Source organism: Oncorhynchus clarkii, chromosome 5 (genome assembly GCF_045791955.1).
Source record: "Oncorhynchus clarkii lewisi isolate Uvic-CL-2024 chromosome 5, UVic_Ocla_1.0, whole genome shotgun sequence".
Lineage (NCBI taxonomy): Eukaryota > Metazoa > Chordata > Actinopteri > Salmoniformes > Salmonidae > Oncorhynchus > Oncorhynchus clarkii.
In genome coordinates this window covers 30,676,738-30,692,733 of record NC_092151.1, presented here as the reverse complement: position 1 = coordinate 30,692,733, position 15,996 = coordinate 30,676,738, and the positions used below count along the sequence as shown (strand labels likewise).

General features: G+C 42.8%; 1 protein-coding gene across 1 annotated transcript in view; it reads left to right on the top strand.

Moving 5' to 3' along the window:
• Nucleotides 1-15,996, top strand: part of LOC139408645 (astrotactin-2-like) — a 447,901-nt gene that overhangs the window by 104,813 nt on the left and 327,092 nt on the right. The window contains exon 3 of the mRNA XM_071152798.1: nucleotides 5,171-5,612. Coding sequence (XP_071008899.1) covers nucleotides 5,171-5,612 — 442 coding nt within the window. The remainder of the gene's footprint in view (nucleotides 1-5,170; nucleotides 5,613-15,996) is intronic.

Sequence of the window (15,996 nt, the reverse complement as noted above, 5' to 3'; positions counted from 1 at the left end):
GCTGTTTGAATGAATGCTTACGAGCCTGCTGCTGTCTACCACCGCCCAGTCAGACTGCTCTATCAAATATCAAATTATAGACTTAATTATAATATAATAAACACACAGAAATACGAGTCTTAGGTCATTAATATGGTCAAATCCGGAAACTATCATTTCGAAAACAAAATATTTATTATTTCAGTGAAATACGGAACCGTTCCGTATTTTATCAAACTGGAGGCATCCGTAAGTCTAAATATTGCTTTTACATTGCACAACCTTCAATGTTATGTAAAATTCTGGCAAATTATTTGGTCGTTCACAATGAGCCCAAACTGCTGCATATACCCTGACTCTGCTTGCACAGAAGGCACGAGAAGCGACACAATTTCCCTAGTTAATATTGCTTGCTAACATGAATTTCTTATAACTAAATATGCAGGTTTAAAATATATATACTTGTGTATTGATTTTAAGAAAGGCATTGATGTTTATGGTTAGGTACATTGGTGCAACGACAGTGCTTTTTTCGCATATATGTTTGTTAAATCATCACCCGTTTGGCGAAGTAGGCTATTCGATGATAACTTAACAACCACCACATTGATTATTTGCAACGCAGGACAAGCTAGTTAATCTAGTAATATATTCCATTATCAATCAACAGCTCAACCAATTTCATGTTATCACAACTATTACTACAAAAACCATGTCATACTAGTGTTTCTGTATCCTGGACATCATTCCTCTTTGTCGGTGACTCTATCTGAAGTGAACAGTCTGTGAGAGCTGTGTTAGATGTCCTGACAGGTGAGGAGTCAGCTGGTCTATCAGACTCTAATGCCCTGACTCACCCTTCCCTGTTTCAATTCACTCCACGGACCACATTCACACGGCACCGGCATCAGGTTGCATACATTTTGGATTCTCTACATAGTTCATTCTAATATATCTACTACTGTACATTCCTAAGATATCTTCAATTCATCCAGTGTAGATACTGTACGTATAAAATGCATTTGATTACTGTTACAGTGCTATTTGGGTTGTTAATTGGATTCAATCCCGACATTTCTTGATTTCTTGTTTCTTTTGTTTTAAATTGATTATTTAAAGTGTCTTCAATTTACACATGACATTAATTCTGGATCCCTTCTCACAAGTTCCGGTTTACCTTTTAATATTGATAAATTCAATGTTTATTGAACTGGGGAACAAAAATGATTTATGCTTTGCACATGTTGCAAACAATTGTCTAGTAAATCAGTTGTATAATTAAGCAATAAGGCACGAGGGGGTTTGTTGTATTTATACCACAGCTAAGGGCTGTTCTTACGCATGATGATATGTGCCTGGACACAGCCCTTAGCCCTGTTATATTGGCCATATACCACAAACCCCTGAGGTGCCTTATTGCTATTATAAACCGGTTACCAAAGTAATTAGAACAGTTCAAATACATGTTTTGTCATACCAGTGGTATACAGTCTGCTATACCATGGCTGTTAGCCAATCAGCATTCAGGGCTCGAACCACCCAGTTTATAATAACTGGCTTTATACCTCTGATGCATGTGGTCTAGCAGCCTGTTATGTAGCTATGGTGTCTAATACAACTCTGCTGATTTATTATTATCTCTGTGACGACTTGGAAGTTGACAGTACAGTATGTCCTTAGCAACGGGACATGAATAGAACAAAACTATCTGCTTATCATCCCATGGTCTATTTCTCCCTGCATGAAGAACCCCCATAATGAATATAAATAAAACACTATATATCTTGATGATCTATGTATGCAGGGCATCCCTCTGCATATGAGGACACCCAGAGATCCAGGGCTAGCCAGAGCTGCTTGGCTTAGGAAGAGGGAAGGCAGGGTGGGCTAGCGGCGAGGGAGTAACTCAGGCCTAATTCCCTGCTATAATTCAGGAGGGTGAGGGCCTGAGACAGCCAAATCTACCCACAAATCTCTCCCCCTACCCGGGGATCAGAGTCAGGGCCAAGGAGGGCTGCATGGAGAAACATGGGGGATGTATGGGGAGGTGATGGGGGCTCAGGGGTGGGCAGTGATGGGACTGAGAGATGGAACTCAGACAAAGCCAATCAATATGCCTGCCTTTCTGTAGCCGTACTGAGGAAAGGAATATAATGTGGAGGTAGACCTGTTATTTTCAGTTAAAACTCAATGGAGATTTTCCATTCAGTTTTCAATCAGAGTTTAATCAGATTTCATGATTAAGTAGGGCCACCGAGGGTCAATGTAATTTCCCTGGTGATTTCATGGCTCAGTTTGTGGACTTTCTATATTACATTTTTCAATTATCTTGGAATATGTTTTTTATGTGGGTGGTCAATTATTTGTTTATTTTGCAATTAGCTTTCTCTGTTTTGGTTGAATGTACACTTAACTCACCACATGCATAGTATACTTTATGGTTCAATTAATTTGTCATTTTTCTGAATCAAAATGTACAATTCATAACTTTGTCCTTCTCACTCACCAAGCTGTATTGAAAAGGTCACATGGGACAGGTATTCAACTACTGTAGGCTCTAAGTTCCCAGCACATGCTGCTCTTTTCCCCTCATCTCTTCCTCTGGCCACACTACCTGTTTGAGACCACTCTCCTGGTGACATCACTTCCTGAATGGCTATGGCTGATGGGAAAGGATCCCCTGTGGGTGTAGAAAGAATTGAGCCGAGTCAGTCTTCCATCCCTTGGCTCTAGGAGTTGCAGTTGGACGGGGAGAGTAGATAGCAGCTGCCTGGACAAATGGTATTTTAACTCCAAGCTGGGGATGAGGGAGATAGAGAAAGCGATGGAATGAGAAAGAAAAAGAGAGGGTGAAGCTGGCCCTCAAGTCCACTCCAGTGAGGTTTCATCTCATATAGGCTACAACGGTTTACTCACCCAGATACAGGCTCCACTAGTTGTGATACAGCACTGTTAACACCCTCTCTGACTAGAGAGGTATACACAGTCTCCACTCTGAATGAAATACATCTCTGGATTGGCATTGCATTCCCTCCAAGGCATGGAAAGGGAGCATATGTTTGTGTGTGTGTGTGTGTGTGTGTGTGTGTGTGTGTGTGTGTGTGTGTGGCCATATGTGCACGCGTGTGTGCATGTGATGAATGAATGCGTTAGTATGTAGACCGATGTACGGATATTTGCATACAGTGTGGATGGAATATTAGTTCCATGAGTTTCCTGAAGATTAATGCACTATAGCTCTCTAGTTTCTCAGTGTGCCTGCCAGGGAGGGAGCTGCTTCCCCTGTGCCCAGATGGTGGCTACAGAACAGAACAGGTGCACGATGGGTTGGCCTAGTGTGTTGTTGTTTTTATCCTGAAGTTTATCCCCGGGGCACGGCTTATTATGCTTTATAATGGAATAACAGATGAGGAAGAATGATTTACAAAACTGCCAAAGTATCCAGTGGTTGATGTAGATTGAAAAGGTACCTATAGTGGTTCTTCAGATGAAACTCACTGGCAAGAGCTGTCTTTAGTTCCAGAGCCTCTTCAGCAGAGCATAATGGCTTGGGTAATCTGATGTCAGTTGTGCAACACTTTGATGCTACACATCATTTTGATCCACTCATCCCTATTCACTATAGAATACATGGATAATGGCTTTCAGCATGTCGATGATAGCCACTGAGGGGAAAAAAGTTGATGTAACGACTTGGTTACATATTCAATTCTGCCAGACGGTTTTAACTCTCTGTCATTTGTTAATTTATTTATTCTTAATTGATTCTAAAGGATGTTGAACAAATGTCACGGCTGAGTTTGTGGCCAGTAATACACCATATGAGTAGGTGGTAATCTGTGAGGGAGGGGGTTTGGGAGAGGGACAGGGGGCCAGAGAGAGAGATAGAGAGAGATGTAAGGCAGATGGCTCAAGGAAAAGAAAGCTGAAGTGAGAGCAAAAGTGAGTGATGAAGGGGAGGGAGAGAAAGACATCGACAAAAAAAAGAAAGAGATTGAGAGGGATTTGAATCCTCCGGCTCCCAGTCTTTCTCCTCCCTGTGGAGTGACTTCAGACTAAAGCATCAGGGATTTGTAGGGTCTTAAGATGAATGAAAACCACATCTCCCTCATGGAAACATTGTGAATTTACATGGCTGTTGTTATAATGAAAGAGAGTGCTAAAAGATTAACTTTTCTTACCAGACTAATTTTACATTTGAATTCTATTTTCTTTTACAGCTATGATCATTATTGTTTGCTTGCTAACGATTGTGTCTATTATTTCGTTATGTTTCAAATATTGCATTGCCAGTCTCAACTCCACCTCTACACAATCCTTTAAAAAAAAAAAAAATCTGAAAAGTTCAAAATGTTCCTCTGGTGTCCTGTAAGTTTTATGAAACAGTAGCTCTCTCATCTGTTGTTGTTGCCGGACGACTTTGTTTCAGGCGGGGAGTGTATTTCCCAGAAGCTGCTCTTCTATTCTCCGGAGGACGTTCCTCTCTTAGGAGTTACCCACCTCTCCATGGTTTGATTATGGCCACCCAGCAGTGCATTAGTTATAATTTGAGAGTGGTTTGTTTTTCCTCATGAAGATAGAATTTGAAATGTTTTGATGAATAACCCTATCTGCTCTTATACACTGTATTATACAGTAGGCACAGAGAATGGCTGGCAGGTGTAGTGTCCAAAAAAAATGGTGTCTGACTGCAATAGAGGATGGATGGCCTTAAGGTCGTCACAATTTTTCAGATTCTCACCGGATACTTTCCGTTGACCACTACGGTGAAGAATTGTCAGTTAATCTTGGAATATGTCAGCTCTATTAGTCTATGGCCCATACACAGTGACTGTATGTGTATGGATTAAGTGTGCTTTTCACTCTCAGCTTGGCTGCCAGAGAGTCTTTGATGTGTCTGTGATGGCATGAAATGGTACAAACCATGGAGCAATGGATGTGTCACGGTGAATTTGCATGAGCAGGCTTTGAGGGGAATGCTATGGCTTGGAGACGGAGATGGGGCGAGTTAGGCTAACAACCTTATCGCATTGGCATGTGTAAACCCTAGGGCTGTGGGACTGACTCACTCTGACTAAAACACTGGCAAGTTAAAACCACTGCCTGGCTCGCTGTCAGTGTTGTTTGTTTAAGTGTCTCTGTGCTTGTATATGTGTTTGTATGTCTCACTCTCTCTCCTTCTTTCTTCCAGGGAGGCCTGATCGCTCTCCTCCTCCTCATTCTTCTCTTCACACTGGTGCTGTACACCCGTCACCGCTGGTGCAAGCGCCGGCGCATCCCCCAGAAGAGCGCCAGCACCGAGGCCACCCATGAGATCCACTACATCCCCTCTGTGCTGCTGGGACCCCAGGGTAGGGACAGCTTCCGGGGGTCCCGCCAGCTACAGCACAGCTCTGTCATCGGCATGCCCATCCGGGAGACCCCCATACTGGATGACTACGACTGTGATGAGGACGATCAGATGGGTCACACACACACCTCCACACCCAACCAGGTCCACAACCAGCTGATTGATGGGAAAGTCCAGGGCCTGGATGAGTATGGACCCAGCCAGGGGACACATACCCACAACCAGCACACTGACAGCCTGAGGAAGGGGGAGGACAGCCTCCAACACAGTCTGGATAAAAGAGGTGGGTACCACTGTAGTATGTAATAGTCCACTGTAGTCCACTGACTAGACTATAGAAAAGTCACAGTATTGTTGAGAGAATGAGAATATCCTATATTTCTGTTAAATATTTGTATTTATTTATTTATTTTTGATTGAAAAGCAACCATTTTTGGTGACATCCTCCACCTATTAATCCCTATGCACTCCTTATATTTTACTTGCACAGCCTTTAGCCAAGGCCGTGGGGCGGCAGGTAGCCTAGTGGTTAGAGCGTTGGACTAGTAACCGAAAGGTTGCAAGATCGAATCCCAGAGCTGTTGTTCTGCCTCCAAATCTGATAAATTGTGTCTTGCACACGCTCAAGGCCCATTATAGAACCTCCCCTGTTTGATTGTAGGTAGGGTACTATTTTCTTTGAATGCTTCATTTAGTTTTTGGTAAACATTAGAGCATATTTTTATTCCCAAGAGCTCTTAAAACGATCCACAGAACATTTAGTCTTGTTTAGGTGGTTTTGCAAACAAAGTTCAATCAATGTTTCTTGTCTCTTTCAGCAGTGTGGGGTCTCCAATGACCAAATTAAGCATTTAAAGAAAAGAACATGCTGAGGGGTTGCTTTTCTGCCTCTTGTACTGGTGGCCTTGCACATGTGTAAGGCATCGTGAATGAATCAAATGATCAATGTTTTTGGAGGCAGGTTGGCACTTGCAACATGGCACAGGGTTGTGGATTCGATGTCCACAGGGGACCAGTATGGATGAAAGTGTATGCATTCTACTATAAGTCGCTCTGGATAAGACATTCAGCTAAATTAGTCAAATGTAAATGTATGAAGGGGAGGAGACAGGTTAAAGAGGGATGTGTAAGCCTTGAGACATGGATTGTGTATGTGCCATTCAGAGGGTGAATGGGCAAGACAAAATATGTAAGTGCCCTTGAAAGGGGTATGGTACTAGGTGCCAGCTGCACTGGTTTGTGTGAAGAACAGCAACGCTGCAGGATTTTTCACAGTTTCCCGTGTGTATCAAGAATGTTCCACTTCCCACAGGACATCCAGCCGCCAACTTGACACAACTGTGGGAAGCATTGGCGTCAACATGGGCCATCATCCCTGTGGAACGCTTTCAAAACCTTGTAGAGTCCATGCCCTGATGTATTGAGGGGGGGTGGCACTATATGTTACACTTAAAATATTCTACACACAATTGATTTTACCTATCACTGTTACTATTTTATTACAGATTATCTCAAAAAGTAGAAATCTACTTTTTATGTGTTTTCTTCTACAACTCCAAATCTCCACTAAATCTCCATCCCCTTGGTAAATGCCAAGGGTAATGTTAGAAAATGTATCTTGGGTGAATCTGTTATCCATAGTTTGTTCCCTTGCCTGGCCATAGCCATTGACCCTTCATCTGTCTGTCACCCACAAGTAATGACTACAAGTCAAGATGGAAGAGGTCATTGACATTGGTCTGGTCACTTACGAATGGGGGTTAGTCGATGAGAAACTCATTGACCCTCACTAAACACTGTCCAGTGTGTATACTCCTGGAAGAGGAGTCCTATATTATGGCCTCAAAGCACTTTTTTTTGTTTTGTTTTTGTTAGAACAAAGTGTTGAAAGAAAGTTAATTCTGGTGACTGCAGGTCACTCTAATAGCTGTAGATTACACTATCCACGTTGAACCCCAAACTGCACCTCAGGAATGTTCATCTTTAATAATTGAGGGATGGCAGATTGCAACGGTGGCTTTTTAGTCTGAACGCTATTCATGTCATGTTAAATTATGCATGACAAAGTTTAACATCTTGTTTCCTGGAGCTGCCCTCCTGTCTCTACTTGTATTTATCATTCAGCAAAAAGCAATTTATCCAAACTCCACTTCCTGAACCCACAACACTTTTCCCGGTGAGAAGAGAAGGATCAGGACACAGCCATACTTTAATTTAATGTTGTTTATTTATGTGATACATTTTCTTTTGGGAAAGGAACTTTGCATTATTCAGCTGTAGCAGAAAGGGTAACGCTTTAGTGATCCAAGTTTTCAGTGTCAATGGAGGGAGGTGTACTCTGTCAAGCCAACAACAGTAGGGCTAGATTGCTGTGCATTTGAGGGTCAAGTGTCATGCGACTGAAAATGTTATGTCATTGAAAATGTGCATGGATATTATTATTTTTATTTTTTAAATAGTAGTAAAATGTTTTCCAATGGCTTCAATGTTTGAATAATTTAAGGACTGATATGAAGAATCACAGGGAATTATTAGTTGCATGAAGAAATCATTGTATATGTTGATAATCAAAGAGCACATTTTCTCTCTTGTAACAACAGTGTTTTGAAAGTGCTATGTTAGGAAAGTCCTTGGTCGAGTATAACACTATGATACACTATACAGTGCATTCAGAAAGAATTCAGACCCCTTATCTTTTTCCACATTTTGTTACTTTACAGCCTTTTTCTAAAATGGACTAGATGTTTTTTTATCCTCATCAATCAACAGACAATACCCCATAATGACAAAGCGAAAACAGGTTTTTAGACATTTTTGCAAATGTATTACAAATGTAAAGACTAAAATATCACATTTACATAAGTATTCAGACCCTTTACTCAGTACTTTGTTGAAGCACCTTTGGCAGCGATTTCAGCCTTAAGTTTTCTTGGGTATGACACTACATGCTTGGCACATCTGTATTTTTTGGAGTTTCTCCCATTCTTCTCTGCAGATATTCTCAAGCTCTGTCAGGTTGGATGGGGAGCCTCACTGCACAGCTATTTTCAGGTCTCTCCAGAGATTTTTGATCAGGTTTAGTTCCAGGCTCTGGCTGGGCCAGTCAAGGACATTCTGAGACTTATCCCAAAGCCACTCATGTGTTGTCTTGGCTGTGTGCTTAGGGTTGTTGTCCTGTTGGAAGGTTAACCTTGGCCCCAGTCTGAGGTCCTGAGCACTCTGGAGCAGGTTTTCATCAAGGATCTCTCTGTACTTTCCTCTGTTCATCTTTCCCTCGATCCTGACTAGTCTCAGAGTCCCTGCTGCTGAAAAACATCACCACAGCATGCCGCTGCCACCACCATGCTTCACCATTTGATAGTGCCAGTTTTCCTCCAGATGTGACACTTGGCATTCAGGCCAAAGAGTTCAATGTTGGTTTCATCAGACCAGAGAATCTTGTTTCTCATGGTCTGAGAGTCTTTAAGTGCCTTTTGGCAAACTCCGAGCGTGCTGTCGTGTGCCTTTTACTGACGAGTGGCTTCCGTCTGGCCACTCTACCATAAATACCTGATTGTGCTACAGAGATGGTTGTCCATCGGGGGACCAACTCCATATTAATGTACATGATTTTTGAATCAGATGATCAACAAGCAGATGTCCACATACTTTTGGTCATGTAGTGTATAATATCTCTCTCCAGATTTTGCTTAATGATGCTCCGTATATATCTCAAAGCGATACAGACAATCCTTTTCCTTGAATAAATCATTAAGTGGATCCTCTTGGCGCAGGTTCAGCTCCGCGTAAACACATCCACCATACGGCCGGCTAGCTTGCATAAGTAATCGCCTCAATTAATTCAAAGCTGGAGATATTTGCATCATGACCTTGTGTGTGACATTTTTTACTCTGTGGAAATCAACAGGGGGGGGCTCTGTCTTTTTTGCTGCTATCTTTTTGGGCTGAATTAAATACCCATGAACAAAGATGAACACTTGCATTGTCTAGTGCCATCTTGTTCCAAAAACAAACAAACTCCTGACACTTGAAACCTGCTCTCTGAGAGATTAGCCACTCGCTCCATTTTCCCTTCATTCTCCATCTTCTCATTTCCCAGCCAGTAAAATAAAACAAGGTCTTCAAGCTTGGCCTGTTTATAAACTGCAGAAAAATGTAATTTAATCGTGCAACAAGGAGACAGGTTGGAGGTTAATTCAGTTTGACTCCCCTGAGAGAGAGACTGTGAGGGAGAGTGACGGAAGAGAGGAGAGACGGAAGAATGCTGGTATTGGCTGCTTTTACAAACCTGTCCTTATGTTAATCACTAGTTGTAAGGTATTGTCACCACACAATGGGGTGAGCAGCTACAGGGCACAAGCTACTAAGGGCAGGTCTGGGACACTGGTTTTAATTGACATCAAAGGCTTTTCATAGGAAAAAAAATAATTGTCGTCTCCTTCTTGTCATTCTTTGCATAATGGATTTTAGAATAGAATATGTGCTAGTTAGTTTAGATTTGTTTCCCCTTAGGCTGTATTGGAAAGTGTAAAGACTTTTCAGCCGTATAATTTATATGTAGATATAGCCCTTAACTGGGGCCTGGAGTTTTCCATGGTCAGGTCACAATGTAGGACAAACTCCTGGCCCTAAATACTGAAGCGTCCTTCTCCCATAACACCAACCTCCAAGCATGTCTAAAAATGAGCCATTTACAACAATCATTTATGTGGATGCTTTCACCCGCTCTCCCCTACAAAGCCATATAATTTGAATACAGAGCCGATTAACTCTCTCTACCTGTTATCAGCGCACCTCCCAAAGGTCTCCAAATACCAGGCGTTTCTTTATCTGTCTGTCTCAGCTGACAGATGACCTCATTCTCAGCCTGCTGAATAGTCCTATCTGGAGGCATTATGGCGCGTGCCTCACAGGTTCCTATGTGTGGCTGAATCTTTACTCAGGGCCTACAAACAAATGAGGCCTGTCATGTGGTTATTCAGTGGGTCTCTGGTGCACTGGGCACATGGTGGGCAGCGGCGTTCCATAAATCAGGTGCCACATACTCAGCACCGTGCCAGGGACCTCGTTGAGCATGTGACGGCCTCTAGGACCAGCAGTTATGGCACCCATCCCCCCCCCCCTCCAGTGAGGACCACCCTTTGCTCTTAATTTACTTGAGATGTTTCCGCCACTTACGTGCAGTTAAAGCCATCCGCTTGGCTACACTGAATTAGTTGATTAATTTCTAACCAGAAATAAGAACTAGAATATCACAGTTTATTGGCTCTGTGAATTATCGTGGCAGTGGCAAAACACTTTTCAATTATCTTTTTTTTTCTTCTTGTGTATTTACATTCCCACTCGTATTGAATCATGTTGTTTGCTCTGCACCAAGAAAACATTTTAGAAAATTCATAATTGAGCTGTGTGTACTGAAGAGGATTAAATCAAATATAAAAGTTTTTGTCACTTGTGCCGAATACAACAGGTGTAGACTTTACCGCGAAATGCTAACTATGATAATGGGGATGTCTGCTGTTCACATTGTTTGTAACTCATTTTATACATAATGTTGCTGCTACCGTCTATTATGACCGAAAAGAGCTTTTGGGCATCAGAACAGCGATTACTCACCTTGAACTGGACAAATATTTTTTCCTTAATGAGTCCAACGTGTAGGATATACTGCTTTGTCAAGACGATGCCCAAATCCCCGTCATCCGTGTGAAGAAAAGACTGAGAAAAAGGGGGAGGAGAGTGGGGTGCCTTGTAAGAATTTGCCGACAAGTAGGTAAACTACCACTACCCACCATGTTATTGGCCAACGTGCAATCATTAGAAAACGAACTGGACAATCAATATTTAAGAATATCCTACCAACAAGACCTTAAAAACTGTAACATCTTATGTTTCACCGAGATGTGGCTAAACTACGACACGGATAATATATAGCTGAATGGCTTCTCTGTGCATCGGCAGGATGAGGACAAGATGAGGGGTGGGGTGTGTGTATATTTGTCAATAACTGCTGGTGCGCAATGTCTAATATTAAACAAGTCTCGAGGTATTGCTTGCCTGAGGTAGAGTATCTCATGATAAGCTCTAGACCACACTATCTACCAAGTGAGTACTCATCTATATTATTCGTAGCCATCTATTTACCACCACAAACCGATGCTGGCACTAAGACCGCACTCAAGCTGTATAAGGCCATAAGCAAACACTTAAACATAAATACATTTTTACCTAATTTCTACCAACATGTCACATGTGCAACCAGAGGGAAAAAAACTCTAGACCACCTTTACTCCACACACAGAGATGCATACAAAGCTCTCCCTTGCCCTCCATTTGGCAAATCTGACCATAATTCTATCCTCCTGATTCCTGCTTAAGCAAAACCTAAAGCAGGAAGTACCAGTGACTCGCTCAGTACGGAAGTGGTCAGATGGCGTGGATACTACGTTACAGGACTGTTTTGGTAGCACAAACTGGAATGTGTTCCAGGATTCATCCAATGGCATTGAGGAGTATAGCACCTCAGTCACCGGCTTCATCAATATGTGCATCGATGACGTCGTCCCCACAGTGGCAAATCCTAGTCCTGGTACATATCCCAACCAGAAGACATGGATTACAGTCAATACCCGTGCCGAGCTAAAGTCTAGAGCTGTCGCTTTCAAGGAGCGGGATACTAATCCGGATGTTTAAAAAAAACTGCTATGCCTTCAGACAAACCCTCCCCTCCTGTACTCCCTCTTCATCCACGACTGCTGGCCAAGCATGACTCCAACACCATCATTAAGTTTGCTGATGACACAACAGACCTGATCACCGACAACTATGAGACAGCCTATATGGAGGAGGTCAGAGACCTGGCAGTGTGGTGCCAGGACAGCAACCTCTCTCTCAATGTGAGCAAGATAAAGGAGCTGATCATTGGCCACAGGAAAAGGAGGGCTGAACAGTCCCCCATTTAGATAGACGGTGCTGAAGTGCAGAGTTTCAAGTTCCTTGGTGTCCACATCACCAATGAACTGTCATGGTCCAAACACACCAAGACAGTTGTGAAGAGGGTACGGCAACACCGTTGTGCCGTTGTGCCCTCAGGAGAAAAGATTTGGCACAGGTCCCCAGATCCTCTAAAAGTTATACAGCTGCACCGTGTTAGTGTGTGATTAGAGTCCTGTGTGTGTCCATAGAGTCAGTGCAAGAGAGTCCGTGCATAAAAGGGTCAATGCAAATAGTCCTGGTAGCCCTTTGATTAACAGTTCAGCACACTTATGGCTTGGGGTACAAGCTGTTAAGGAGACTTTTGGTCCTCAACTTGGCGCTCCGCACCACTAGCAACTTGCGATCGAGGGTGGTGCAGTTGCCATACCAAGCAGTGATGCAGCCAGTCAAGATGCTCTCAATGGTGTAGCTGTATAACTTTTTGAGGGCATGAGCGGCCATAAAGTGGCGTTGTCGTGCCTTCTTTACAACTGTTCTGGTGTGAAACACAGAGGAAGTTGAAGCTCTCACCCCGCTCCGCTACAGCCCTGTTGATGTGGATGGGGGGCCTGCTCATCCCACCGTTTTCTGTAGTCCACAATCAGCTCTTTTGTCTTGCTGACGTTGAGGGAGAGGTTGTGATCCTGGCACCACACTGCCAGTTCCCTGACCTCCGTGTAGGCTGTCTCATCATCTTCGGTGACGAGGCCTACCACGTCGTGTAGTCAGCAAACTTGATGATGGTGTTGGAGTTCTGCGTGGCCACACAGTCATGGGTGAACAGGGAGTAAATGAGGGGAATCATTTACTCCCTGTGGGGCCACCATGTTGATGGTCAGCCTGGTAGATATGTTGTTACCTACCCTCACCACCTGGGGGTAGCCAATCAGAAAGTCCAGGATCCAGTTGCAGAGGGAGGTGCTCAGTCCCAGGGTCCCAAGATTGGTAATGACTTCGGAGGGATATGTGTCAGGGTGTATACTGTACACCAGGAAAGAGCATTCTGTCCTTTATATCCCACCCAATGTACAATCACCCATAGCAGAGCAATGCGGGCCACTTGTACAGGGACTTCCTGACGAGCCAGTTACCCAGGCTCCGTGGGACTTCACAAACACTGCTAATGGCTGCTTGGCTGGGCCCCTGTCTGATGCATTTGCTGCCTGTCAAGTGAAATAACTTCCCCGGCTTGTATTATCTCAACAGGTGGTCCCTTTTGAAATGATGGCTGAAACTGTGAGGAGCATTACACATAGTTACACACACAAACGTTCATGCACCTACACACATACAATTTACACAAGTAAATAAATGAACATAAAAACTCCCACAACTACAAATAAATAGAGTGGGGAAGAGCGAGAGAGAGAGTCAGTCATGTCATGGCCTCAGATCTCATGGAATATCAAGTAAAGTAAACACTCCCTGTCCACAGGTTTATATTCTCATCATGATGTCTTCTGTCTTGCATCATCTTCTTAAATTGTAGACAAATGGGCCATGAATCATGCATTGATGTCAACAGGAGAACTGCACTAAATGTTCACATCAATGGGGGTTTGACACGAATGTCACAAACAGGGATATGTTTCCTGTCTTATATCCATGCCTTTAGGGTAGCAGGTCATAAACTTCCACACTACCCGCTGCAATCTCTCTACAAACCAGAACATTTATATCAAAGATAGACACATATTTTCTCTACCCTCATTTTTTATCAAAGGGAAAATGCCTGCTTTTCTTTCTCTCATTTCAATCATTTTTTGGCACACCGATTAAGGCAACAGGTGGATGTACTCTCCAAAATAGCCCTGTATAATTTTCTGTTATCATACAAATGATCTGGCGCTAACTCCTGATTATATTGGGTTATTTAAGCTAGATTTAATTTCCTGCCCATAGAAAATTGCTTATGTAATTCTCCAGCTGGCTAATGTATGCCTTTCATATACATTATAGCCACTATTTACACTTCTCTTGTCTCAACATTTCCAAAAGCACGGTTCCAAAACAGGCTGTAACTGCCTGAGGCGCAGCGTTAACTTAAACCGCATTTTAGGTTTCACATTATATTTCTTAACATTGGAAGATATTCATGTAATATCTATTGGTATCCAAAGTTCAGAACATGTACAGTATGTCTAATCCAAATGCTGTTAACAACGGAATTCAAGGTATCTATTGTTTAGTATCTACTAAGGTTTTGATTGGAAAAAAGCTCAACCTGGGTTTGGCTGACCCAGCTCTTATGAACAAATTACTTGCTACTATACAAACCATCCCACACTAAAGACTCTCAAGTGGATATGTTAAGGCAAGCCTTCCCCTTTACATCTTACAGAGACAATTGAGAATATTATTGAATGCTAGCATTAGTCTTTAGAATGTACAACTTCAACCAATTCAATGAACAAGATTCTCTATCTTTGGGGACTGAAAATAGCATCCATCCCTCCATCCATCCATGGCCCAGTTTGTATCAATCAGTATTTCTCAGTTCTGCCTCCAGTGTCACACACTGAGCTTTCTAATGAATCTTGTCTCTGTGGCGATGCCAGTCGTATGCCATAAGTGACAATGGCTGGCTGATTTGTGGCGTCCCTGATGGCAGGGTTAATGCCTTTATCACCTGCCGTTAGTTTGTCACCAGTTATCAACCAGCACTGGCGTGGTGTTTACATTGATGAGGGGAATAAAAGGAGAGAAATGAAGAGTGAACGGAGGAAACACAGCCGTAAATGCCCATCCGCAGCTCCCTCGGAGCGACCCGGAGTGAATTCAGGCCTCATCGCCTGGATTTATGGTGAGTTAATTGCTCCGTTTTCCTATCTACGTTATTGTTTGGCCTCTGTACCTACAATAACAGCAATTTATGTTCGATGATGTCTCCCAACATAAACAAAATGTATTGCTGTCGAATCAGATGGTGATGGTATTGGAAAATGTATCTTCTGGTAAGACACAACACAAAAAAGAACAGGACAGAACATTGGCTCTATGTCCTCAATCTAACAATTACCCCAGATGCTCTGGAGGAGATCTGGCCACGGCCACAAAGAAAATCAGGACCTCACTATGACAAGCCTGGCCAATTAACATGGATAATGGTGCTCAGTAGTCCTATCCGACACACTTATTCCCCATCTGTGTGTGGGTATGACCGGTGAGGTGGGGACAGTTGAAAGCATGCCTGCATTAAGGCAGACGTAGTCCATTTGCATGAAAGATGAAAGGCCATCCAATTCACCACCGACTCTGTCTTCCCCCTCCCTCCCCAATGCTTAAGATGATAGGGATGGAACGGGTAGGGTCGCATTGATTGGCTTTCTGCTAATTGAAAGAATTGGGCAGATTAACTAAGGCTTCAGCTTCATTTGTCATGGCTGCTTTGTATGCCGCTCCACTTATTTGGTTACCACTGAGTTAAATGGAATGTTGAGAAAAAATACAGTGTTTCACACAAAGCATCAAAGTGTCCCTTTGATCACTGCGGTTGTCCTTTTATATCGCCACAGCTTTAAGCAAATAGTGTCATCCGCATCGAGTGGCTAACTTAAACTGATAGAAAGCAATTCATTCAGAGTTTTTCTGTATGACTTTGATGATAGAAATGCCTCGGTTTCCTTTTATTTTTCTTGAATTTGCGTTTTTGAAAGTTAATCTGGATAATTTCACATTGAGGACCTAAGTTA